At 37.1% G+C, this 26,376-nt stretch overlaps 7 protein-coding genes and 2 pseudogenes across 9 annotated transcripts; 4 read left to right on the forward strand and 5 right to left on the reverse strand.

Moving 5' to 3' along the window:
• Positions 1-21: 21 nt before the first annotated feature.
• Positions 22-3,854, reverse strand: LOC104781546 (stomatal closure-related actin-binding protein 3). Its single transcript, XM_010506251.3, has 13 exons — positions 3,257-3,854; positions 2,622-2,924; positions 2,403-2,531; positions 2,201-2,293; positions 1,973-2,119; positions 1,827-1,895; positions 1,665-1,748; positions 1,378-1,561; positions 1,178-1,294; positions 1,032-1,090; positions 811-942; positions 553-702; positions 22-426 (listed from the first exon to the last, which is right to left on the reverse strand). Exons 2-13 carry the CDS (start codon positions 2,904-2,906, stop codon positions 400-402), a joined length of 1,476 nt encoding a protein of 491 aa, XP_010504553.1. The 5' UTR covers positions 2,907-2,924; positions 3,257-3,854; the 3' UTR covers positions 22-399.
• Positions 3,855-7,355: 3,501 nt separating this feature from the next.
• LOC104781549 (adenylylsulfatase HINT1) lies at positions 7,356-9,047 on the forward strand. The gene is given in 5 exon segments (XM_010506255.3): positions 7,356-7,537; positions 7,986-8,043; positions 8,332-8,421; positions 8,569-8,686; positions 8,798-9,047. Coding segments are annotated over 5 exon segments (450 nt in total). The 5' UTR covers positions 7,356-7,421; the 3' UTR covers positions 8,866-9,047.
• Positions 9,048-9,313: 266 nt separating this feature from the next.
• On the forward strand, positions 9,314-9,964 carry LOC104781550 (uncharacterized). Its single transcript, XM_010506256.2, has one exon. It carries the CDS (start codon positions 9,454-9,456, stop codon positions 9,784-9,786), a length of 333 nt encoding a protein of 110 aa, XP_010504558.1. The 5' UTR covers positions 9,314-9,453; the 3' UTR covers positions 9,787-9,964.
• Positions 9,965-10,030: 66 nt separating this feature from the next.
• LOC104781551 (pre-rRNA-processing protein ESF2) lies at positions 10,031-12,488 on the reverse strand. 2 transcript variants are annotated; one of them, XM_019244821.2, is made up of 9 exons: positions 12,298-12,486; positions 12,169-12,196; positions 11,783-12,054; positions 11,613-11,676; positions 11,446-11,513; positions 11,263-11,352; positions 11,037-11,167; positions 10,644-10,793; positions 10,031-10,224 (listed from the first exon to the last, which is right to left on the reverse strand). In XM_019244821.2, exons 3-9 carry the CDS (start codon positions 12,036-12,038, stop codon positions 10,207-10,209), a joined length of 777 nt encoding a protein of 258 aa, XP_019100366.2. In that variant the 5' UTR covers positions 12,039-12,054; positions 12,169-12,196; positions 12,298-12,486; the 3' UTR covers positions 10,031-10,206. The 2 variants fall into 2 exon arrangements, with proteins under 2 accessions (XP_019100366.2, XP_010504560.2); XM_010506258.3 differs by lacking the exon at positions 12,169-12,196 and having other exon boundaries at positions 12,298-12,488.
• Positions 12,489-14,113: 1,625 nt separating this feature from the next.
• LOC147946162 (uncharacterized) lies at positions 14,114-15,905 on the reverse strand. Its single transcript, XM_087509517.1, has 3 exons — positions 15,722-15,905; positions 15,313-15,587; positions 14,114-15,223 (listed from the first exon to the last, which is right to left on the reverse strand). The coding sequence occupies exons 1-3, from the start codon at positions 15,903-15,905 to the stop codon at positions 14,114-14,116; spliced, it is 1,569 nt and encodes a 522-aa protein (XP_087365643.1).
• Positions 15,906-17,344: 1,439 nt separating this feature from the next.
• On the reverse strand, positions 17,345-18,638 carry LOC104784115 (uncharacterized; annotated as a pseudogene).
• A 268-nt stretch (positions 18,639-18,906) lies between these two features.
• On the reverse strand, positions 18,907-21,501 carry LOC104781552 (pentatricopeptide repeat-containing protein At3g56550-like; annotated as a pseudogene). Its single transcript, XR_015597097.1, has 4 exons — positions 19,758-21,501; positions 19,595-19,639; positions 19,443-19,511; positions 18,907-19,192 (listed from the first exon to the last, which is right to left on the reverse strand). The product of XR_015597097.1 is annotated as a pentatricopeptide repeat-containing protein At3g56550-like (transcript).
• A 344-nt stretch (positions 21,502-21,845) lies between these two features.
• On the forward strand, positions 21,846-23,914 carry LOC104784116 (uncharacterized). The gene is made up of 3 exons (XM_087509518.1): positions 21,846-22,131; positions 22,266-22,540; positions 22,630-23,914. The coding sequence occupies exons 1-3, from the start codon at positions 21,846-21,848 to the stop codon at positions 23,737-23,739; spliced, it is 1,671 nt and encodes a 556-aa protein (XP_087365644.1). The 3' UTR covers positions 23,740-23,914.
• A 1,113-nt stretch (positions 23,915-25,027) lies between these two features.
• LOC147946163 (uncharacterized protein At4g02000-like) lies at positions 25,028-25,585 on the forward strand. The gene has a single exon (XM_087509519.1). It carries the CDS (start codon positions 25,028-25,030, stop codon positions 25,583-25,585), a length of 558 nt encoding a protein of 185 aa, XP_087365645.1.
• Positions 25,586-26,376: the final 791 nt, after the last annotated feature.

Here is a 26,376-nt window from a genome sequence, read left to right on the forward strand (position 1 = left end):
AAGGGGAAAAGTCTCAGAATCTGGAAACACAGATACAAACCACTCTTGGTTTTGATCTCACACTCATAACTCATAAGCTGATTAACAATGTTCAGTCCTAAGAGAAACAAAAACTAAAACAATGAAACAAACCAAACAAATAGAAATGCTAAACCATATCAAACTGATGATCAAGCAAAAGAGGATTAAAAATATGAAATCTGCTGCCTATAATAAAACTCTATGCAGCAACATTGTATGATCAGTAGAGAACCCAAGCTTGCACCTTCCTTCTTTGAACCAGTGCGAAAAAAAAAAAACAAAAAAGTAGCCGCACACAAACACACAGAACAAGAAAATCCGGCGTCAGGGGAAAAAATAAATCAGGTGGTTCATTAGTGACATTGTTGTCTGCTTCACTCAATCATCTGGGCCAAGCAGTGAAACCTGCAGATTTAAGCAAGCCTGTCATTTCAGTTTTAAATGGTAGAAAGTGGAAAATCACTGTGTTTTTCAGAGTCTGAGAAGAGCATTTTAACAGATAGATTGGACATTAGACTAGTTTTTGCTTACATTGCAATCAAAAGCGTATTTTCGAGCAAGGACTATTGCTGCATTACGTTCTTGTTCTGATTCAAAGGTAAGCATGAAAGTTAGACTCTTTCTTGGTTGCCAGAACAACGCCTTGGTAGGATTCTTTATATTGCCTCTAACTCCACAGAGCTGAATAATTTTGTATACCAAAAAGCCATATAAACTTGTAAGAATCATTCATTTGAAGATCAAAGAAACGTTTCTGTGAAATGGAATGAAGAAAGAGTCTCAAGATACCTGCATGGATGTCGAATATATTTCTCTAGCCTTTGAGATCCATCCTCGAGACAGCTTTATCCTTGTCTTTCCAATGGTAAAGATATGAGACCGGGATGCATAGTCTTGTCCATTCATCTGTGATATAACCACCTGAAGCAGATTTTGAAATGTTCAGCATAACACACAACATAATTATTAACATTCATTCTGAAATTCTTGAAGAAAATGTTGTAACATACACTGAATTCACTGTTAGATTTTCGCATGAGAGACTCTACGCGTGATTGCAAGGCAGAATCTGCAGTTCAGTAAGCCAGACATTAGCTTTGTTGTCCACTTAATATCTTTGTATCTGTCTATACTCTATAGTTACTGTAATACCAACCAGGATCAACTGGATCATCGGTTGTAACTGTGAATTTTTGTCCATTTGAAAGAATGTCTGCCTGTAAGATCCTCCCAACATCAAATGGTTCTGGAGCATACATCGATTGGATGGCACCTAAGAGCAAGATATGAACTGCTCAAGCTAGACTTCATTAACTAAAAACCGAATGGATGAAGCAAAGAGATAGGACCAAATACCAGATATAGCTTCCCTTCGACTAGTTTCACATGCTGCACGATACCACTGGATGGAACAGTTGGAAAGATCAGGAGCATTTTCTGAAGCATTAACACGGATTCTTAAGCAAGAGCCAAGACTTTGTTTGCCTTCAAGAACAAAAGGACAGGACTTGGATTCCTCAGCTCTTTTGATTATTGCTATCTTGAAATGTTTGACAATTGATGATAAAGGCAAGAACAAAGAAGTGAGCAAAGACCAACTCTAGCACCTATATGTTGAAAACTGAATGCGCACAAAAACATACCTCTTTATGAAGCTTAACAGAGTTCATATACTTCTCTTGGATTCGATTCCTTAAACCATAAAGCTCGTGTTGCATGCCCATCACCTGGATTACAACATAGTCTTTTATAACACATAGAGTTCATAACTTTTAATGTGGCCTTACTAGAAATTGATGAAGCACCTTTGTTGGGTGATGCATCCGTTTGATTTGCCTAGCTTCTTGAACCTCCTCAACCAATTTCTCCACATCCTATAAACTGAAAACATGAGTTGACTAGAAAACTTTACTGTAAATTATATGTACCTGGAATAGATAACAATACTAACCGGCCCCTGAGCTCTAGAAGCTTCAGAAATCCGTTCTTGTTCTTCAAATGCCTCTCCAAGTTTCAGGACAACGGCTCTTGCAGTTTCGATCTCAGCACAAGCGAATGACTTTTCTTGATTTACTAGTTTCTTTGCATCTTCTGAAGTCTGTCATCATGAGAGTAACATTAATCAGCTTAAGTCGACACATTATTGTATCAATATCAATCTATAATCTAGTAACAAGACCTGCTTGAGGAAGTTTCCTAATTTCTTCACTTCAAACTTTTCTTGAATCAATTCACCTTCATTTTGAGTTAACTTCACAGCTAGAGCTTCAACCTACTCTCAAGACATCACAAATTTGACCCAAGTCACATAAAAAACATTAGATCCAGAATGAACAAGGAACTTTATGTTTTGTCTAAAGTGAAAATGTGAAATGTATAACCATGGATATAGCTGTCTCCACATCTTCCTTGTTTTGCCCATCTGTGCGTCCTCTCATGTATTCTAAAGCATCCCTTAGCTTCTTCAACATAACATGTCCTTCCAAAGAAGCCACCTCTCTTAATTTAGCCTAAAAGAATGTTACAAGAAACAGATTTAAACAAAAAGAGAAATGTTGTATGAAAACAGAACAGAGAGAGCAGCTATGTAGAAACTAAACCTCATCAGCCAAACTAACAGCTGCAGCCAAGTTCTTGTCGAATTTACTAGCGAGGTCGCGGACCGAGAGCCGTTTGTGCTGATCAGACAAAAGCTCGCTCTCTTTCTCGACGGTCTCTTTCACTGATGGACCTTTATCATCTTCCTTAGGTTCGTCTACGATCTGGTTATCAGGTCCTAATTTGTACGTTGGAAAATGATCAGAAGCAAAGCTCACATCTACTGATACTGGAACAGCTGATTTAGACAATATCCCTTCTTCGATTTCAGGACAAACTTTAGTCATTTTTTCCGGGACCTTTATCTGTTTCAACAATACAAAAGACAAAAAACCAAATCAAGAATCATTACATGATTCAAAGAACACGAGATTACTGAATACTAGAGAAAATGCAATCAAGATCAACCCCATAAGTGAAACAAGGACAAAATGTTTCTAAGTTGTTTTATTGATCTGAATTGGAAGAAATTTAGCTTTATCTAAGGACCAAGACATAACAAGAAATGCATTACACTAAATTGAGAATGTCTAAACTTCTGTAACCAAACATCGACGTCATGAAACAGGAAACGACAAAAACTCAGGAGAAAAGCAAGTAGAATCAATCAAACTCAAAACACACAACACAAACTTACGGATATGCACTCAAGACCAAGAAACAGAGAGAAGAATCTCAAGAGTGGAAGAACAAAGAAGAAGAAGAAGAAGAAGAATAAAGACAGACAACAGCTGGATCTTTAGTCTCTCTCTCTAGTCTTCGTCGTCGTTTGGCATCTTTTTTTTCTTTTTTAGCTTTTACAAAAGCGTCAAAGACGACAGGATAAATGAGCAATGCAGAGAGAAGCAAAAAAGAAAGAAAGAAAAAAATAAAGAGACACTTTTGTTTCTCTCTCTCTCCTCAGAATTGCTTCTTCTTCTTCTTCTTTCTCTCACTCTCTCTTTCTCTTTCACACCATCATCATCGTTAGGGAAACCCGAAGAGTGCAAAAAAAAAGAAGAAACGATTATTTTGTTGACAGTAAGTGTGTCTGGGGTCTTTTTGGTTTGTTGGATTGGGCAAAAGCAACGACGCGCTGTTACATTGCGTTTACACCACGGTCCCTTTAGCTAATTTGGTGTGGATCTAATTAGTAATTATGAAGATGACCCTATCCCTTTAACCACCATTGTAATTATTATCTAGCCCACCTGGTTTATTTCTTTTGCACCTTAAGCAAATAATCTAATAGTACTAAGATACTATAAACTTACAAATCCAATATATAAAGAGTTAGAAAAAAAGAATACATCATTACTGGTTTTGACTAAAGAGCCATATTTAGTGACTTTTTTTTTTGTTTTTGGTTTAATATTAGTTTTGAGGTGGTATTAGAAAATAAAACATGCATTAGCGAGACATATAAACCAAATAATCATTGATATATCAATTTCCGAACAAAAACAACGGATATATATATATATATATATATGTCAAATCCTTCTACATCATGTAATGGTAACTAAAATTAGGTGATCTCGATTACTTAACTATTGTATAAAAACAAATATGCAAAAGCATATCGAAAGTTACCAACATGATAAAATAAAAATGGGAAAGGGGAAAAGGAAGTTAACAACCATTATTGGGGAGAGGTGAGATACTGTAACATTTGGCGTGTAGTCATGAGTACTACATTTGGTGGAATCTATGTTTTTAGTTGAAAGGTCAAAACTCAAATAGTTTTCCCTTAAATGTAGCTAGCTATCTTACGCGTTAACATCACGAGTTATATTTATAATTACTAGTTTAATGCATGGAAAGTTAAATTCGTCTCTAATTACGAGTATCAATAAAGTGAGCTTTTATTTCATTGAATCGTGTGTGGCACATATTTTTATCAACTGGTATAAACTCAGTGGCATGGCAATCGCTTTTACACGAGTAATTTTGTAAAAAAATATAAACCATCTCTTTTGTTAGCAAGATTGACTAAACAAATAGTTAGGTTGATAATTATTAACTTCGTGGCCCATGCATGGTTGTTTAATTCGATAACCCATCACGCCTATTATCATGTTTGGACAAATAAACAGAACAATTGGACAAAATATCATTAAGACCAGTAGTAGTAGAGTGGGGCTATCTATAATCAATTAAAAACACTTTAATATTAAGGAATTTCCTCGATTAAATTCCTAAAGGATAATATTCTATTTTCAATAAAGTGTCAAAAAAAGGCTAAGCAGAAGAGCATGTGATATATTTCAGGGCACGTTAACATGGAATAGATGGATGGTTCAAACATCATAATCGCACTTTTACTTTCTGTTTGTGGTATAACAAGAGACAGTACGATATATAATGAAAGATGCAATTGACTTTAATTAGATATCAATCAATATACTATTGTTTTATCTTAGTTTTGTAAGCTGTAAAGTATTTCTTGCTTAGTTAATTCCTAGATAATATCCCTTTTTGTGCCTTAATGATGTGTTTGTGTCATCTATGACTATAATTAACTCTGAGCATTAAGCATATGCATGGGGTCCAAGTAGAATCCAATGATACCAAGTCCAAACCAAACCTACTCGCCATCACTTTTTTTTTTTTCACTTCTTGTCTTCTTTTTATTTTTTGCTCTTTTGTTGGCTTTTACTTATTGTCTAAAACGACCACTTAAGTTTTATTTTCTTTTTTCTCTAACCTCTACATATCGTTAAAAGTTAATAGGATCTGACGATTATTTATTTTGATAAAGCGAGAACTGCATTTGTGTTAAAAGTTGTTGAGATCAATTGGGTCAGTTAGTTTGTTGCGTAGAAAATTAAATAATTTGATCTAAAAGAACGTATGAAGAGGATGATATGAGCATTTCTCTGCCACACCTTCAACTGAGTCTTAGCTTGATACTCAATGAGCTCACCTTGATAAAGAGACTCTCTTTAGCCATGAACATTATTGAAGAACCCATGGTCTTATCTCATGATTGGTGCTTTCTTATATTTCCTTAAGATCTACATTTCGGCATTTCCCATAGATTTCTTTTGGGGGTTTAAATCTTTTATATTTCTCCATATATATTCACTCTCTTTCTCATAACTTTGAGTCCAAAACGTTTTATAGAAAATCCAAAACGTTTAAAAAAAACAGGGAAAACAACGAATGAAGATAAGAAATTTCATTGAGGATTCTATCATCCTCCCAAAAAGATGGTAAAGAACATAGCAAGAATCGAATAAAAAGAAGTTCGTTCATCAACGACTATGGACTGAAGAAGACGAGTTGCTTACAAGGAATATCATTGATTTCAAAACTAAAATCAGAGAAAACCATTATTATATATCTTCCATGTTCAGTTTTGAAATCACGGATTCCTCACAACAAACACACGCAACTCGTCTTTCATTCCACAATCATCGATGAATCAACTTCTCCTCATTCGTTCATCCATGGCTGCTGGTGAAACAACGAAGCGGAAGGAGTTTGAAGATTGACATTGTTTGAGATACTCCATAGTTATGATGGTTAAAGATCTGCTTCTTTTTAGGTTAAGATTGATTCAAAAAAAAAAAAGAAAAAAAAAGAGAGATTCTGGCTCTGATACCATAGCTACGAGTGAGTAACAGAGGCGTAGAACAGTGTTTAGGGTTTTTCTGTATATTAATCAGAAGGTTTGTACAAGGAGTCCTTGTCAAGGACATATATATATATATATGGAGACAGAGAGGAAACCCTAGCTAGTTTCCACATTCACGAGTATGAGAGAGAGAATAATTAGCAAAATAATTTAATTCCAAAAAAAAAAAAACTCTAATGTAAAACGTAATTATTCAGTCAATATTCACTGTCTCATAATTCAGTCTTTGTAGATTTAAAAAGATTTATTATCATTCAACATATATAGAGATTAGACGCATTACTGATTAACTAGATTAGGAGTGCACGGGTTGAATTTTTTTTTATTTATATTGTAATTTTTATATAAAACCTATAATCTATGTGATTGTTTTTAAAAGTTGTTGTGAATTTTCTTTTATTTATATGCTAAATATGAGGATTTAATATTTTTTTGAGATTTTTAATGATTGTTACACGGATTAACCTAATTTTTTGAAATTTATCAAATCAATCATAATAAACATTATTTCTGTTATTTTTATATATAGTTGCTAGTATAATCGAAAATCACTTTTAATCACAATTTTTGAGATTTTATTGTCTAGATATGGTTAATTAAATATTCTGTGAAGATTTTATTTTATTTTCTTGGAATATCTTTTTTAAAAGGATCTGAAATCGAGATTTAATTAATGGTTACAATGCATATAACCTATAATCTATCAAATAATCAAATAATTAATCTTATAACCTATATTATATAGTCTAAAAAAAGTTTTGTATTTTTTTAGACTATAATTACTTCCGTTTTATTATACAGAGGATACAGTATTTGGCTGGTATGATGGTATCGAAAAGTCAAAAGCATTATGAAAACTCATTCTTTTGACTATGATGAGTCTATCTAGTTCCGATAGCAAAATTATTTATGCAGAGAAATATTGGTGAGAATAACATTGTCAAATAAATAATACGTTTGTTTTTAGTACTCAATAATTTTGATGTAGACAAATAATCTTGATTAACCAATAAAGAAGTGGGTTAGGTGGGCTTTGTGAGCAGTAGGGGGCTTAATAAGCCCATACAATCACCTTAAGAAAGAAAAAACAAAAAGTGTATGACGTGGCAGGATATCATTGGTTGGTAAAAGAGGTTGGCGGGTGAAGTTGTTGGGATGTACCGTCGACGAATCTAGGGTTTGAATGAGCCACCGTGTTTCGATTCTATCATCTCATATCTCACCAGTCTCCGCCGTCATGGCTTCCGAGAAAGAAGCTGCTCTCGCCGCCGCCACTCCTTCCGACGATTCTCCCACCATGTAAAACCCTCCCTCCCTGTTGCGATCTTCTTTTTTTTGTTGCTCATCCTTTCGATTTGTTTCAGTAAAAGGCTTAAAGCTGCGATTTTTTTCCAATGATTAGATGAAATTAATAATTTTTATTTGAATTTGATCTAGTTGTTGTAGCTTTATTGTTCCAATTGCAAAACAAAAGTAATGGGCTGTCCTTTGTGATGTAGTGGTGAAGTTGGTTTTGTTAACTATGTAATGATGGATGAGTACAGTGACTGACTTGATTGAGGTGCTCAGAAGAGTGAAATTGTTGCACAAGTTGAAATTGCAGTATTTTTGTTTAATTTTGTAGTAGTAGTGACTTGAGAAGAAGCTCGTTTTGATTTATATGTTTGTTCATTTCCGTGTAGCCTATTTGTGGATTTTAGTTTAAATTGTTTTTGTTGAGCTGAATTGATGATGTTGTAACATGCAGATTTGACAAGATCATCAGCAAGGAAATCCCATCCACCGTGGTTTAGGAGGATGACAAGGTCCTTTTATATTCTATAACCCCTTTTGATACACTTTATCCTATGTTCTGCACATCTAGAGATACTCTTAAGTAGCTAGCTCAGTCTGCTTACCATTTGAAGCATTCTATGAATTTCAAAAACATAAAGATGGCTTCTGCTTGACTATGTTTTTTTAGTTTTTTTTGCTATGATAATGTCAGTGTTAACAACCGAAATTTGTTTCTTAATATCTTTACCACTTTAAAAGTAGTCAGTAGTTTGTATTCATTAACTGTTCCTGGCATGTTTATTAAAATCATGTTGCAGGTTCTAGCTTTTAGGGACATAACGCCTCAGGGTCCTGTTCACATCCTCCTTATTCCTAAAGTGAGGGATGGCCTAACTGGCCTCTCTAAGGTACCTATTTCTTCACTTTGCACCTCTCAAAATTGTACTCTCTCAAACAAAATTCAGACAGAAGTCTAAAAGCATGGCAGTTGTTAGTTAGACTCGATCTCATTAAGAAAACACAATACTAAATAATGTATTGTTCTTCTACTGCAGGCGGAGGAAAGGCACATCGACATCTTGGGCCGCCTTCTCTACACTGCCAAGCTTGTAGCAAAACAAGAAGGCCTAGCAGAGGGTTTCAGAATTGTTATCAATGATGGTCCTCAAGGCTGTATGTATTTATATTATATATAGCTCCACTTCTTCAATTAGCCTTTATCATATTCAACATAATAAAAGAGACATGATGATTGATGTTTCTCACATTCTTCTGGTTTTGTAGGCCAATCGGTGTATCACATTCATGTTCATCTCATTGGAGGACGCCAAATGAACTGGCCTCCTGGCTAAAAGATCATCTTGGAGTGGATTGTTGTCCTGATAATAAGAGTCAGAGGGACGCTTAGAGTTTGCTCCCGTTTTCTTCTACTGTCTCTAATCTCTATAAATAAAATAAAATAAAGCTTCGAACATGACTTTTATGATTGTAATGCAAGACCTTGTTTTATGTTATGAAAAGGATGTTTTTACTATTTTCTCTTCTGGAATCTTGTGCTTGCTTCATTTCTATTGTTGACTCTGTAAAAATTGACTGCGTGTTAAATGTCAATGATAGAAAAAGCTTGTACCTTTTGAGAAACCGGAGAGCCCATCTTTGAGGAATACCAGAGACGCATGAATTGACCATGTAAACGTCAACTATTTCATGAGCATCTAAACATTATAGTTTATAAAAAGGTTGGTAGCGGTCACGTCTTTGCTATTTTCGTGTCTATATAGAGCTTCTCGCTGTCTGCAGAGAAAGATTTGGTTGGTTTTTGTTTGTTTTCATCTGATTCAGCTCTAATCGCACCTGAATGTTCACAACATACGCTAGTTTCACTTTGTCTTTTTAAGTCATCTCACGAGAATCATATCTACTTATCGTACACAAAGTTCATGGCAGAGGAGAAACCAAGTAAGAGCCTGACCAGCAGTAGCAGCAGAGGTTCATTCAAGAACAAGAATCCGTTTAGCCGTGTGAAGGACGAAGAGGACAACAAAAACAAGACAGGATTGTCGATGAGGAAGTCATGGTCCACGGACTCGCTTGGTCTGCTCAGCAACAGCAACCGGTTGGGGAAGACGATCTGTATCTGTGCCCCTACAAAGCATGAAGGCTCATTCCGTTGCAGGCTTCACCGTTCATCAGCCGCAAGCCATGGTGCAGCTGTAATGCAACTTTATCTCCCAAAGCCCTTGCTTTCTTCTCGACGTCTTGATGACCAATAATGTCGGTCTCTTGCTTTGTTCACAAAACCAATAATGTCACATAGTCTCTTGGGTTCCTGATTTTGTTGAAGATTGCTTTTTCTTTCCATTGTGATGTATCCGTCTGCTATTCATGTGTTCATATAATGTATGTTTTGTGTAAACTTCTTTTAGTTACTTTTTTTTGGGTGGTGGAAAAGGTCACGTATATATTCTTGACAAGAGTATCCTTGGAGAATAAGATTGTTAAGAGAGAACACAAAAGTAACAAAATTTGTTTAATGCTTTCATTATTAGTACACAATGCTACAAGTGTCTGAAGGTTTTCCTTGTTGACATGCAGAAACTAACGGTAAATGACATTCATATATAATGGAACTGATCGTTGATTTCTCCATTTAGCTATGACCAATTCGCAGAGTCTTCACATGCCTCTTGTCATTAAGAACCGCCGAATACCTGAATCAGCAAAAAAGAATAGACAAAACCATAAATTAGATAACATATGCTTGTAAATGAGTTGTGCTACACCCGAACAGCCAATGAAAACCATAGTGGGGTCAGATATATATGATAGATTCGGTATGAAAAGCTGAACACAGATACTATACGAATCTAACCAGTAGACTAGATATTAATAATCAGTTAAGCTTAAGATATAACCGATTGACTATGCATACTGATTTGAGCCATTAGGAATACCAATGAGGTCTATAAACACAAGTTAGACTAGCAATGCATTAGTTCAACAGGTTTCAATGTGGGCACGATACAGGTTTAAGCAGCTACTATATATGCTGTTATGTAAACGACCTGTGATGCTTCTCACTTAATTCTAAACTTATTTGTTCTTCAAACATAAGAGAAAGAGTACTGACCGATGCTAGGACATCCGTGGAGAGCCCAGGCTTGCTCTGAGATGTCTCATTTTTAATTGAATTCTTCTGTCTAAACTGGCGAATCACCCTCTGTGGAAAGACTGGTGCTGCTTCAGCATTGCTACCCGATTCTTCCCGAATCTTTCGTTTCTGCCCACCGCAAAAACAGAAACATTACAAACTAAATATCAGGCTAGAGTAGTGAGATTTACAGAGAGAGAAACTAACAATAGAATTCCTCCTAACGAGAAGGCCTATAAGGCTATAAGCCAATTCTAAAAGTTTTGATAGCAAATATAAAGAGATCACAAGCTAATAAATTACAGACAAGCAGACATCGACCATATAAGAAAGAGTATTTTCTGAATTTACAATATTAGAAAGAGTGAGCACCTTTTCCATTCGTGCATCTATCTCGGTCATGGCACGCGACTTCTCTATTTTGGATAGATAAAAGTCCTTCTCTCTCTTTGCAGCAGAAAGAACCATGTTTAGTTTCTGTTCCCGTATAGCACTTTTGTATGCTGCACAAAACAAAGCAATCCCTTTGTAGATTAGAGATCATATAAAAAGTAAATTGTCAAGAAGTTCAGCAGAGAAGTTGTGAGGTTAACAATACCAATTTCTTCAGTAAGATCATCCCATTTAAATTTGGTCAAGTATTTGATGTTCCAAATATCATAGTATATTGATGACTTCTTTTTCCCCCCTGAGAAAAGAAAACAACAAACATTAATAATCACTCAAGTTTAGATTTAACCTGTTGTCGACTATACATACTGATATGATTCATTAGGAATACCAATTTGTTCTCCATTTAGCATATCTGCAACCCGTTTAGCTACACTTTTCTTAGCAAACTCCACCCACCTACAGTTAATGAACATAATAAGATATTGAAAAACATTACAAAAAGAGTCCAAATTATCAATGTGGAAGAGTGTTTTGAACCCATATCCTTAAACATACCCTTCAGAAAACATTTGCCCACGAAATCCACCAGCCCGCTTGCGGTGCACTTGTGCTTCAGGATCTGAATAGAAATTGACTAATGTATCAGCTAATTTCGAAAATACAGAATGACCAAGACGTGTTTTTTTGACATTAAACAAGGACTCAAAAAGTATAAAAAACCTCACTTTCAGGTGCAAGATAAATCCTTCCAAGTTCTCCAAACTGAGAGAGAATCTGACGAAGTCTAACGTGATCCATGTGTGGTGGGATACGACTCAAGTAGCAAACCCCTCTATTGTCAGCTTTAGAAGCTTCCTTAAGCAATTTCTCTTTCAACTTCTTTTTCTTCCTATCAGCCTTTTGACTACTCTTCATTGTTTCCTTCGACACCTCCTCCTGGGAAATCCCATTCGCAAGCTCGTGTAATTCCTCACTCTGCATCCTTCTTCAACAGCTTCTGAAAATCATCACACAAAAACAATTCTTCAGATGACTAATATACAACAAAGTATGAATTTTTTAAATATCAAATCTACAATTGCATAAATGTGTGGAATTTTCAATTCTTAACTTGCAGATGAAAGAGGCCTTCTCAAACCCTAGACAACAGAATCAACAAAATTTAATTACTGGACCTCCCTCTAATCGGGATTTTGGGAGATGATAATGAAACAAGATGAATCTTCAACAAAAACTTTACCCAAAGTAAGTAAGTAAGAGGAAGCTAGCGACGTCGGCGAACTCTGTTGGGAAGATGAAGAAGACGATGTGTAACTCTTTGTTTAGCTTGTTTTAGGGCTAAATAAATTTCGGTTCATGTACAAAACCGGTATTTCGGTATCTGGTTATTTTTCGGTTATTTAAATACAAACTGGGCACACCCATTTGCACATCCTCTTTTATTTTTTTAGTAATATAAATAATTTAGACCCTCAGATACATTATACGTGTCGGTATTATATTTCCTCTTTGCCATGTTTGGAGATATTTTTTTATTTCACAAAGATTGATGTTTTGTAAATTTTAAAAAGTAATTATTGAAAATATTTAAAATTTTGAATTGTTATTGGTTTAAAATTAAATAATATCTCTTAAGTAAAAAAAAATATATTTAAACTCAGTAATCATTGTTTTATTAAAATGTGTAAAAGTTTCTAAACATCAATCTTTTAGAGACAGAGAGAATATTGGTTACGTTTTTTTTTTCTCTCTTTTTTCTTCCTTTGCTTCTCATTCTCTTTCGATTCAATGAAAACAAGGAAATCAAATACTTTACTCTTGTTTTTCTTCTCAATCCGGTTATGTTTTAAAGTTTTTTATTTAATATATTTGTTTTTTTAATAAATGTATTCTACTATACCTACAGCTTCTAGTTTTATTTTTCTAATATTGCATACATTATATAACCAATATTTATAACATTATAAAATATAATTTAAACACATTTTTTATTAAAAAAATTAGACACCCAAAGATGACTAATAGGAGGATAAAAATTAAAAACAAGAATGTGAAGATATTAATATTATTAAAAGATAGAGATACTCATTTAAAGATGTGCAATAGCCATGCTCTTACAAAGGACGTTACAGAGATAACTCCTGATCCTCTTCTATCTTCGTTTGTTGGACTTAGACGATCACACTTCTTCCATATTGAGGATTCCTAGTAGCTATTTTAGTCTTGACTCATTCATGAGACACATTGAAACTTGTAATCGATAAGTAAGCTACTCTCTCATTTCTCACTTTTGATCGATCTCTCTCGTTTGTAATCAAATTAAAAGAAACTTGTCCTAAAAGAAGCATAAACGACAACACAAAAACTTTAACGAGTTCCGGTCTCCATTGATGTGGAAACCCTACATCTCGCCTGGGATTTATACCCCGGAAAATCCACTATATATGTTTATTCATACATTGTCTTGAGGTCCACACAAGTCGTCGATCAATACCGGTTTACTAGAAGAGGTGGTAAAGGAAGGAATGAAAGAAAGAAAATATTAACAGTTGATCTCAAAACCACTATCTTTTTTTTTGGTGTGAAATCTCAAAACCCTTATCTAATGGAGTGATTTAATAATTTGTGTGTTTTAACTTTTCCATATATATATATATCTATGAAATATTGCCCACCATTGTAATTTTAATTTTTTTTTAAAATAAGAATAAAGATGTGATTGTCTCTATCGTTAAAATCTGCATCTTAAAACAAAATTTATTTATTTGAGTTGATTGGCTTAACAACAGATCTCCTATAAATATTTCACCAAAGTTCAAACCCCTAGTTAGAGTTTAACATTATACATCAATAGTATCGATTGTTTTGAATACAACAAATATTTGTGTTAAAATGTGGAAACCTCATATTTATTGATCAATTCTACGCTAGTTCTTATTTAAAAAGCATAAACGACGACACAAAGACTTTAACGAGTTCGGGTCTCCATTAATGTGGAAACCCTACATCTGGCCGGGGATTTATACCCCGGGAAATCCACTATATATTATGTATTTTCATACATTGTGTTGAGGTCCACACAAGTAGTGGCCTTTGTCCATATCTGCCAATAATTCATCAATGTCACAGAACTCGGCGGGATTCCGCAGATACGGAAAGTCATAGTCCTCGTTTGTCATCAAATTCCCGGATGTTGAATCGTCTTGACCTTGAGGAGGAGGAGGAATCGGTGTACTTTGCTCTTGTTGTTGCTGCTGAGTATCGACACCATCTTCTTCTTCTTCATTACTGAATAATGCATCAACGTCAAAGAACTTGTCCTCGTCAGACATATCAAGCAAGTCTTCCTGGGTGCTGTTGTCGTTGCTCAAGCGAGTCATGGCCATCTTGGATCTTGAATCTTCATAACCTTGCGGAGGAGGAGGAGGAGGCAGACTCAGCTCTTGTTCTTCATGTTGAGTAACGCCAACATTTTCTTCTTCTAGCGTTGTCGTTGTCATGAGAAACTGGTGTTGTAGATAAGCAAAATCATAATAAGGCTGCAGTTGGTGACCTTGAGGAGGAGGAGGAGGGAGAATCGGTGCACTTTGCTCTTGCTGTTTCTGCTCAGTTACGACACCATGACCTTCCTCATAGTTTAATAATTCATTGATGGGGTTAAAGAACCCGTCTTCTTGGGTCATCACCATCCCGGATCTTGAATCTTGACCCTGCGGAGAAGGAGCAGGAGCAAGACTCGGCTGCTGTTGTTGCTTATCTCCCTCTAGCATTCTTATAAATTGCTGATATGCAGAATCATAATGAGGCTGCAGTTGGTGTGAATCTGGCCGGGCTGCCCAAAACTGCCTTTGATGCGTCCGGTAAGAAGCTAGCGGGCCTGGCCAAAACTGCTGCTGCTGCTGTTGTTGATACGCCAAATCACGAGGCTGCGGTTGGTAAGAATCCAGCGGGGCTGGCTGAAACAGATGTTGTTGTTGATACGCAATATCATGATGAGGCTGCGGTTGATAAGAATCCAAAGGGGCATGCGGTTGATGATACTCGACAGTAGGAGGTTGCACTTGCTGCTGCACAACCTTCCTCTGCTTCTTATTCTCTTCTTCCTCTGCTTTCTTCTGCTTATTTATTGCTTGTGTGCTCTGATAGATCTTGCACATAGAATAGTCCTACACGCATGCACCAACCAAAATAAAACTCACAATAAAATAACATCAAACTTAATATATAACTTGGGAATCAAGAAACGCATACATACCTTTACGTCATCATCAGCAGAAGGCGGACACTGATCAATCCAGTATTCATGCATCAACCAACTAGTTTTTACGCCATTAGGTTGTTTCCCAACGTAGTATGATAGTGCGGTTTTGTAACCAACGAGGCCTTGCCCAGCGTCAATCTTCTTGGAAGCAACTGTTGCGTGCCAGTATCCGCCTTTGGCGTCACGTTTCTGCCTTTTGCCATCTTTACCCGTCTTGTTCCTCTTCGATTTAAAGAACCATTCTGTATCATTAGCCTTCTTGAAGTTCACTACATATATATTTCCATAACAAAATACAAGTAAGCGATTGCATGCACAAAGAGAAAGAAGAGATAAAGGTTGATAAAAATAAACCTAAATAACTAAGAATCAATAAAAAAATTTCTACAAGAAGGAGACAAACCTGAAAGTTCTTCAGGATTGGACTCGTAAATGTTCACGAGATGTATAGAGAGGGTGGCCAATAAGTCTCTGTTTTCGCCCAAGTAGTCTTCTTTCCGTCCAAGTAACGAGATGACCTCCAAGTCCTTTGGTCTATAGTTGACACCTGGTGGAAAGCAAGGTCTCGTCGAAGGAGAAGAAGACATGTGATGATCATCATCAGCTGAAGAAGAAGGAATCCCTGACGGTTCCGGTTCCGGTTCTGGCAAGGATCTTTCTTTACGCTTGTTTCTTCCAGGCATCGACATCATCGAGTAGCTTTAGACAATCAGATAGCAAAGTATCAAAGTAGGTAATATGATTCGTAAGAGCTTCAACGTAGGTTAATTTATGATATATGCATGTATCTTTTATTTATATGGATTGTAATAAGCCGGTGGCCATATATGACTTTTTATCAAAATTTTGTAAAGATATACAATATGTATTTGGATTAGAAATAGATTAGATTTAGATATGTTTCGAGACTTATTTGATATTATCTTCGTTCATCAAAATATATTTAAAACTTTTTTTTTTATCTTTGTTATTCAAAATAAGAGAAAAAAAAAAAAAAAAAAAAAACTGACCGGTGAAGAGCTAAGGTTTGCGCTATGATATCTCATTATAAGTTGATTTATTCTGTTCAAACCTTCACCCTAGCTAGCTAGGTTGACAGTTCCAGGCTGGAGCTGGATTGAGAGATTGGTGATCAAATTCAAAAATTTGTCGTTGATGACAAAAAGCATCAGATAAGTAATTATTTACTTATTTACTCAGAACTCAGATAAGTAATTAATCCACTTTGCCATTCTTGATGGTTACAATCCAGAGCACTCGAACAGAACAGCTCATACTCTCTCAGTCTCTCTGCAGATCTGTGTTTATGATATCCAGATACATTTAACAGTGAAAAAGTTGCTATTTCATATGAATTGCTGTAAATAATCTGAGTGTTAATTTGCAGAGGTTGACATTCGTTTACCAAAATGTGTATCGAAAGCTTTCAGTCGGCAAATTACTGTAATAAGGGATGATAGAGTTTTGCATGCAGCTGCTTTTTGTTTTTGCAACGAGTACTGGTGACAACAATATTCTCAGTCAAGCCTAAAAAAAGGTTTTCTCATTAGCTTGGTTTACTCTCTATCGGTGTTAGATTCGTGTGCCTTACGCTAATGGATAGTTATTCGCATGCATGTTTTACTCTATGATCGGTGTTTTGTTTTGCGAAATGAGCTAAATGAATCTTCTGCAACATCAGACTTAAAAGAACCTGGTAAATACGGATCGGAATCTTGATTCAAACATTTAGGCTTTCAGAGGAAAGCAAAATTTTAGGAGAAGAAGAAGCCATCAGTACGGTTTTATATCTATATATCTTTAATTATGTGTCAAGTGTAAGTTTTGATATAAGAAGATGTTGAAAAAATTGTGTATTAAGTGTGTTATATCAAGACATTAAAAGCAACGAGAATTATGTCTCTGGTTTTGGAGAACATTGCCCTTTTAAGGAAACAGAGCTATTAACAACTAAAAAAACACATGGAAAAATCTTATCTCTGTCCTCTGATATTGACCAAAATGCAAAAGTATGAGCAGGCTGAGGTCAATTAGTGCAATCTTTTATCACTCCTTCTGTGTCGAAGCCTTCAAATAAACCATAACTACTGGAATCCTCATCTCCGTTCAGTGAATGTGGCTTAATGAAATCAGCGAAGAAATGTTCAAAATCCTCTGGGATCACTGGTTCCTGCTCAAAGCTGATCAACTCAGGAACGTTATAAGGAAAAGGCTGCGTCTGCGGCTTCTGATGCTCTGCTGGAAGTAAACATTACTGTGGCTGTTGATACACCATATCATGAGGAAGAATCGGTGTACATTGCTCTTGTTGTTGCTGCTGAGTATCGACACTCACACCATGTTGTTCCTCCACAGTTTTTAGCCATGCATCGATCATGTCAAGTAAACAGTACTGTGGCTGGTGATACACCATACCATGAGGCTGCGATTGGTCCGGTTGATGCAAATCCAGATGTTCAACCGCCTCTTCTTCTTTCTTAAGCTTCTCATTCTCTTCTTCCTGATCTGCTTTCTTCTTCTTTGCTCCCTTTGAACTCAGATAAATCTTGCACAAAGCATGATCGACCTACACACACCAACCCAAAACTGAAAAAAAAATCCAAAACATCACAATCTTAATAGCTTGGAGCCCAAGAAACAGAGACATACCTTCTCGTTATCAACAGAAGAAGACTCAGACGAGTATTCATGCATTAACCAACACGTTTTCACGCCGTTTGGTCGTTCACCAACGTAGTACTCTAGTACTTTCTTGTAGCCGACTATGCCTTTCCCAGCGTTAATCTTCTTAGCAGCTACTGTTGCGTTCCAGTATCCTCCATTGGCACCACGTTTCTGCCTTTTTAGACTTCTACCTTGCTTGGTTCTCTCCGATATAAAGAACCATTCTTTCTCATTACCCTTCTCGAATTTCTCTGTTTCGAATCAAAAGATTAAAGAACAGAGCCATTCACATACAAAAACAATATTTTAAAGAAAAGAATCGACGAAGACGAACCTGAAAGCTCTTGTGGATTTGACTCGTAGATGTTCACGTGATGAATGGGAGCGTTGAGGAGCCATGAGTTTTTGTTGTTTTGCAAGAAGGGTTTCAGGTAATGCAAGATGAGTTCTTGGTCGGTTGGTACAAACTGATAACCTGGCGGGAAATTGAACGGTTTCGTCGACGGAGAAGAGTAGTTATCAACGATCGAAGACGATGAAGAAGGATTGTCGCGGTTCTGTTTTGGTGGCGGTTGTTGCGTTTGCCATTCCGGCGGTTGGGTTTGCCGTTCCGGCGAGGATCTTGCTTTGCACTTGTTTCTTGGTGGAATCGCCATCGGAGCTGGTTCGTTTGAGAGATTTCGAATCTTAATCGTTTTGCACAAGTAACAACATAATGATCATTTTTTAACCTCTATTTATATTAATTCTCACAATGCTCCTATGCGAGGGCAATGTAGTTTTACCAGTCATCATCACTAATATTTTGGATATGTGAATATAATGATTTTTTAATTTATTTCAAATCAAATATAGATTAAATTTTAGACTTTGTTTCGAAATTGAGATTTGTAAAGAGACAAATTTCATGTATTACAGCTCTGTTTTCTCTCTGTTTTTTATCTTTAGCCAAAACCACTTACAAACTGTCAGCAAACCAGTTTAGTTGATTCTCACTCGTGGCTACATCAACAAAGCCCCCGGTTTTATAAGCTCTCCATCACTGGTACTAGCTTCGGTTCTTCTCTTCAAGTGTTGCAATCCCAAAGAATGCTCTCAAGTCTCACATCTTCTGCAAGTTCATTGGGGTTGGATGCTTCATTTCTTTGGTTCCTCCCCAGAGATTTCCGTGTCTTTGTTATATTCTTGTTCCAGGACATAATCACGACCACTGCCAATCACAAAATAATGGTCAAAGAAACAAATAACTAGAGGGCTACAGACCTCAAATCAGAATGACTATCTGTAAATCAAGGTAAACCATTGTCAGACTGTCTGACCCATCTATACAGAGAAACCTGGCTCCACAATTTTAATCTATCAGACCCAAAAGTTCCAACATCATAAGCAGCCAAAAAACAACAAGCTGGGATTCCCTCACTACAAGATAACACAAGTGAAACGTATTAGCAGTGTGTTACCTGTGGCAATGATTGTCTCATCTCCTGTCTCTCTCACTTTTCAGTTGAAGGAATCTTGTGGTGATAATTCTGTAAAAGAAACGGAGTTCATGTTGACATCGAATCAGAAAATAGAACAAATTGCAAAACCCTCATATTATCAGCAAACTTATTTCACAAAACACCAAGAGAGTAAAACATGTGAATAACTATCAATTAGCATAAGGCACATGAATCTAACGTTGATAGAGTAAAACAAGCTAATGTCAAACCTTTTTAGACTGAATGGGAATATTGTTGATTGTTGTCACCAGTACTCGTTGCAAGAACAAACAGCTCCTGCAAAGTGATGAAATCGAACTCTATCCCTTACAATAATTTTCCGACCGAAAGCTTTTGATACACATTATGTAAAAGAATGGCAATCTCTGCAAACTCTCAGATTCTTTGTGATCCGGAGAGTTGTTCCTGCAGGAGTTCTCATCAATCCATATGCAATAGCCAATTTTTCACTGTGAAATGTATCTGCAGATCCTAAACACCGATCAGAGAGAGTAGGAGCAGTTCTGTTCGAGTCCTCTGGCTTGTAACCAGCTAAAATGGCACGATGGGTTACTTCTCTGAGTTCTGAGTAAATAAGTGCAGACTCTGGATGCATTTTGTCATCAACAACAAATTTGTGAACTTGATCGCCAATCTCAATCCAGCTCCAGCCTGGAACTGTCCGTAAATCATGACGTCTTATTAGTTTTCGCATACTAGCAAAACCTTGCGCATCATTCGCTGCAGAATATATGGAAGTCATAAGCACATAATCCCCTGCATTGAAAGCCTTGAGCTGCACCAATTTCTTCATGGCCACTTCTCCTAATTCCAAATTACTGTGAATTTTGCAAGAGCCAAGCAAGGTTCTCCATAATACAGGATCTTCATGGCAGGAAGACGCGTGTATCATCTCGAGGGCCTTTGCTAGCTGACCTGCTCGTCCATGGAGATCCACCATGCATCCATAGTGTTTAATATTCGGGATCACATGGAACTGTGAACTCATGATTTCAAAATACTCAACTCCTTCGTTAACTAGACCTTGATGACTACAACCTAGCAACAACCCAAGGAATGTGATGGCATTGGGTCTAACCCCAGAAGCCACCATCTTTCTAAAAAAAGATATAGCCTCTACGCCATACCCATGAACTCCATACCCGATAATCATTGAGTTCCAGGTCAAGACATCTCTCTTGTGCATACCATTAAAAACACCAACAGCATTTTCAAGGCTACCACATTTTGCATACATATCGATAAGAGCATTACTCACAAAGACACTACTCTAACATCGAATGTCACAGGCGATCCTGTGTAGCATAACTCCCATATTCAAAGCACTAACGTGAGCACAAGAAGATAACAAAGCAACTAGCGAGTAAGCGTCGAGGCACACACCTTCATTTACCATTCGCTTGTACATACCCAACGCCTGATGATGCAAACCAGCATGAGAAAAGCAAGAGATCATAGCGTTCCAAGAAACCAAATCTCTAAGAGGCATTTCGTCGAACACTTTGGATGCAGTATCAAGACTCGCATTCGCAGAGTAACAACGAACGAGGCCGGTGGAAACAAAGGCATGAGCATGAAACCCAGATCGAATAATCGAACAGTGAAGCTCCAAACATTTCGGGATCGAGCGTAGCCTCTCACAGGCTTTGAGAGCAAAACTGAAAGTGAAGATATCGGGGCGTGAAACAGAGGAGTGAAGCATTCGATTGTAGAAGAGAAGCGAATAGTGAGGAGAAGAGGAAATTGAGAAGCCACGGATAAGGGAGTTCCAAGCCGAAGTCGATGGATCAGAAGAATTGAAACGGTCGAAGAGAAGCAGAGCGTAAGACAAAGAACCGGTGACGGAGACGGCGCAGAAGCGGAGGAGATTGTCAAAGATGGAAGGATGGTGTTGGAGACCATTGACGATGACATGAGAATGGATCTTACGGAGCTTGTTCATGCTGTTGCAACCTTGTAGCATTCTCACTATCACTTTCGCTTTCTCGCTCATCCTCTTTCTCTCTCTCTCTCTATCTCCCGCAAAAAAATATATATATATACGTTAAACTCGAAAGTTTTAAAATATATATACTTTGATGAATAACAACTACTATAAAATTTGTTAAATATATATTGATGAACGAAGATAATATCAACTAAGTCTCAAAACATATCTAAATCTAATCTATTTCGAATCCAAATACATATTGTATATCTTTACAAAATTTTGGTAAAATTCATATATGGCCACCGGCTTATTACAATCCATATATATAAAAGATACATGCATATATCATAAATTAACCTACGTTGAAGCTCTTACGAATCATATTACCTACTTTGATACTTTGCTATCTGATTGTCTAAAGCTACTCGATGATGTCGATGCCTGGAAGAAACAAGCGTAAAGAAAGATCCTTGCCAGAACCGGAACCGGAACCGTCAGGGATTCCTTCTTCTTCAGCTGATGATGATCATCACATGTCTTCTTTTCCTTCGACGAGACCTTGCTTTCCACCAGGTGTCAACTATAGACCAAAGGACTTGGAGGTCATCTCGTTACTTGGACGGAAAGAAGACTACTTGGGCGAAAACAGAGACTTATTGGCCACCCTCTCTATACATCTCGTGAACATTTACGAGTCCAATCCTGAAGAACTTTCAGGTTTGTCTCCTTCTTGTAGAAATTTTTTTATTGATTCTTAGTTATTTAGGTTTATTTTTATCAACCTTTATCTCTTCTTTCTCTTTGTGCATGCAATCGCTTACTTGTATTTTGTTATGGAAATATATATGTAGTGAACTTCAAGAAGGCTAATGATACAGAATGGTTCTTTAAATCGAAGAGGAACAAGACGGGTAAAGATGGCAAAAGGCAGAAACGTGACGCCAAAGGCGGATACTGGCACGCAACAGTTGCTTCCAAGAAGATTGACGCTGGGCAAGGCCTCGTTGGTTACAAAACCGCACTATCATACTACGTTGGGAAACAACCTAATGGCGTAAAAACTAGTTGGTTGATGCATGAATACTGGATTGATCAGTGTCCGCCTTCTGCTGATGATGACGTAAAGGTATGTATGCGTTTCTTGATTCCCAAGTTATATATTAAGTTTGATGTTATTTTATTGTGAGTTTTATTTTGGTTGGTGCATGCGTGTAGGACTATTCTATGTGCAAGATCTATCAGAGCACACAAGCAATAAATAAGCAGAAGAAAGCAGAGGAAGAAGAGAATAAGAAGCAGAGGAAGGTTGTGCAGCAGCAAGTGCAACCTCCTACTGTCGAGTATCATCAACCGCATGCCCCTTTGGATTCTTATCAACCGCAGCCTCATCATGATATTGCGTATCAACAACAACATCTGTTTCAGCCAGCCCCGCTGGATTCTTACCAACCGCAGCCTCGTGATTTGGCGTATCAACAACAGCAGCAGCAGCAGTTTTGGCCAGGCCCGCTAGCTTCTTACCGGACGCATCAAAGGCAGTTTTGGGCAGCCCGGCCAGATTCACACCAACTGCAGCCTCATTATGATTCTGCATATCAGCAATTTATAAGAATGCTAGAGGGAGATAAGCAACAACAGCAGCCGAGTCTTGCTCCTGCTCCTTCTCCGCAGGGTCAAGATTCAAGATCCGGGATGGTGATGACCCAAGAAGACGGGTTCTTTAACCCCATCAATGAATTATTAAACTATGAGGAAGGTCATGGTGTCGTAACTGAGCAGAAACAGCAAGAGCAAAGTGCACCGATTCTCCCTCCTCCTCCTCCTCAAGGTCACCAACTGCAGCCTTATTATGATTTTGCTTATCTACAACACCAGTTTCTCATGACAACGACAACGCTAGAAGAAGAAAATGTTGGCGTTACTCAACATGAAGAACAAGAGCTGAGTCTGCCTCCTCCTCCTCCTCCGCAAGGTTATGAAGATTCAAGATCCAAGATGGCCATGACTCGCTTGAGCAACGACAACAGCACCCAGGAAGACTTGCTTGATATGTCTGACGAGGACAAGTTCTTTGACGTTGATGCATTATTCAGTAATGAAGAAGAAGAAGATGGTGTCGATACTCAGCAGCAACAACAAGAGCAAAGTACACCGATTCCTCCTCCTCCTCAAGGTCAAGACGATTCAACATCCGGGAATTTGATGACAAACGAGGACTATGACTTTCCGTATCTGCGGAATCCCGCCGAGTTCTGTGACATTGATGAATTATTGGCAGATATGGACAAAGGCCACTACTTGTGTGGACCTCAACACAATGTATGAAAATACATAATATATAGTGGATTTCCCGGGGTATAAATCCCCGGCCAGATGTAGGGTTTCCACATTAATGGAGACCCGAACTCGTTAAAGTCTTTGTGTCGTCGTTTATGCTTTTTAAATAAGAACTAGCGTAGAATTGATCAATAAATATGAGGTTTCCACATTTTAACACAAATATTTGTTGTATTCAAAACAATCGATACTATTGATGTATAATGTTAAACTCTAACTAGGGGTTTGAACTTTGGTGAAATATTTATAGGAGATCTGTTGTTAAGCCAATCAACTCAAATAAATAAATTTTGTTTTAAGATGCAGATTTTAACGATAGAGACAATCACATCTTTATTCTTATTTTAAAAAAAATTAAAATTACAATGGTGGGCAATATTTCATAGATATATATATATATGGAAAAGTTAAAACACACAAATTATTAAATCACTCCATTAGATAAGGGTTTTGAGATTTCACACCAAAAAAAAAGATAGTGGTTTTGAGATCAACTGTTAATATTTTCTTTCTTTCATTCCTTCCTTTACCACCTCTTCTAGTAAACCGGTATTGATCGACGACACTCGTGACAACGTATCAGATTTGAAAGAGCATTCGCCGGAGGAGTCATCAACACTTCGCGTTTCTGGTTGTGGAGGATGGAAAATTGCTGACAGTTCATTAAATGGAGAAAGCTTGATTGCTTCTTACCACGTTTTTGTTCTTGTGTTGACGGAGTAGTATTCATTTATCTTGTTGTAATTAATGATGACAAAGTTTAATTATCGTTGGCTTGTTACCACATACTTTACCCTACCAGTCTATCATATATATAATGTAACAATTTATGTAATAAAGTAAAGTTTTCTTTTGCCAAGCTCTAAAAAGTTGTTATTTCACTTTTATTTTTTTGTGATATGTATTATTTTCTTTTTATTATTTTAAGTATATTTTTTCAACTGAGGACGTTTGAATGACGCCTTTTCTCTCTTGTGGCGTTCAAGAAGGCGATTCCCAGTTTGTCAACCGCCATCGCCGATTTCCTTCTCCTTCGCTAACTTGGAGTGTTTTTCCGACAAGTTTAAACAGTTATAAGTTGTTTAGATTTGACGGTTTCTCTCTGCGACATGTTTCTGTTAGCAGTTTCCTTATCTCGTATTTATCGTGGGATAACTGTCGTCGAAAACCGCCATGGATACAACTATATAAGTCTGTCGGATTTCAGTCCTTTGCCACCAATTTCTAATCACTCGCTCCTGTCTTACTTTCACAAACACATATAATAGTTTCGAAAATGAGTGACTACATTCGAAAATCTCTCCATAACCTCGACTTGGGAATTTCTGATGCCCCTGTCGTGTTACCCGCTGAGTTATGTGGGAAAGCGGTTAATGAGAGTCGTTTCTCTTTAATTGTATCAGTGGTGAATCCAAGGAAACAAAACCTCCGAGCAATTGTGGGTCAGTTGCCCCAAATTTGGGGTTTTGCAGATGCTTGTCGTGGACTTACTCTCGGTGATGGAAAAACCTTGTTCATTTTCCAGACCGAGGAAGCACTTAACCTAGTTCTATGTCGCGGTCCATGGGCGTTTAATGACTGGATGATAACGGTCCACCATTGGTATCCCAACATCTCTGATGAGGAAATGAAGATCATCCCTTTTTGGATTCAAATAAGGGGTATTTCTATACAGTTTCTCAACACTACCAAGGTGAATTACATTGGTGACCAAATAGGACATGTTGCAGACATCGACTTTAATGAAAATGCAAATCTTGTGGAATTTGTTAGAGTTTGTGTCAACTGGAATTATGAGACGCCATTACTTCGGGTCGGGTTTAGGTTCGGGTAGGATGTAAAACCCAATCAGGTGTAATACATTTAAGGTTCGGATACCCGATCGGGTTTGGGTAGTTCGGGTATTACCCGAACCCGAACGCCCACTCGAACTAATCTGAATTAAATGTAAAATTATGTATCTAAAGGGATTTGAACCCAGATCCTTGAGCATTTAGGGGTGCATCATTAAATATTTTGCCATCTTAGTTTTTCTGTCTTAACGTGAAACGTTAAATATTTATATATATACAAGTATTTTAAAATTTTTAAAAAATAAAAATTAGTTTTTTTTTGTTCATGGTTTGTTTGAGTTCGGGTATACCCGAATTACCCAAACCCAACCCGATAGTATAAAAAACCGAACGGGTTCTAACCCGATCGAGTTCGGAAACCCGAATGCCCGGGGCTAGTTTGGAGGCAGTGACAACACAATCCTGAAATTCCGATATGAGAGACTGAGAAACTTTTGCTCTGTATGTGGATCTTTGAAGCATGACAAAAGTCTTGTCCGATGGAATTTGAAGACCATCCAAATGATGATGACAATGGCGGAAATGATGGCTACGATCCTGATGACTACAATAATCCTGGTAATGATGACAATGATCATGTTTCTGATACTAACACGTTGCAGACTATTGCACTGGATGGAGAAATTCCAGGCCTGCAAACAAAGAATTCATCATTACAGAGTCGGATGATTCAGCTCAAAGTGCTTTCGAAGACACATACTTAATGGCCGAGAGAGTGCGCTACCTTTTCACAAAGTATGCCAAGGGCAAAAATCTGATGCATAACGACCAA

Source organism: Camelina sativa, chromosome 4 (assembly GCF_030686135.1).
Source record: "Camelina sativa cultivar CO46 ecotype springtype chromosome 4, ASM3068613v1".
In the NCBI taxonomy this organism is placed as follows: domain Eukaryota; kingdom Viridiplantae; phylum Streptophyta; class Magnoliopsida; order Brassicales; family Brassicaceae; genus Camelina; species Camelina sativa.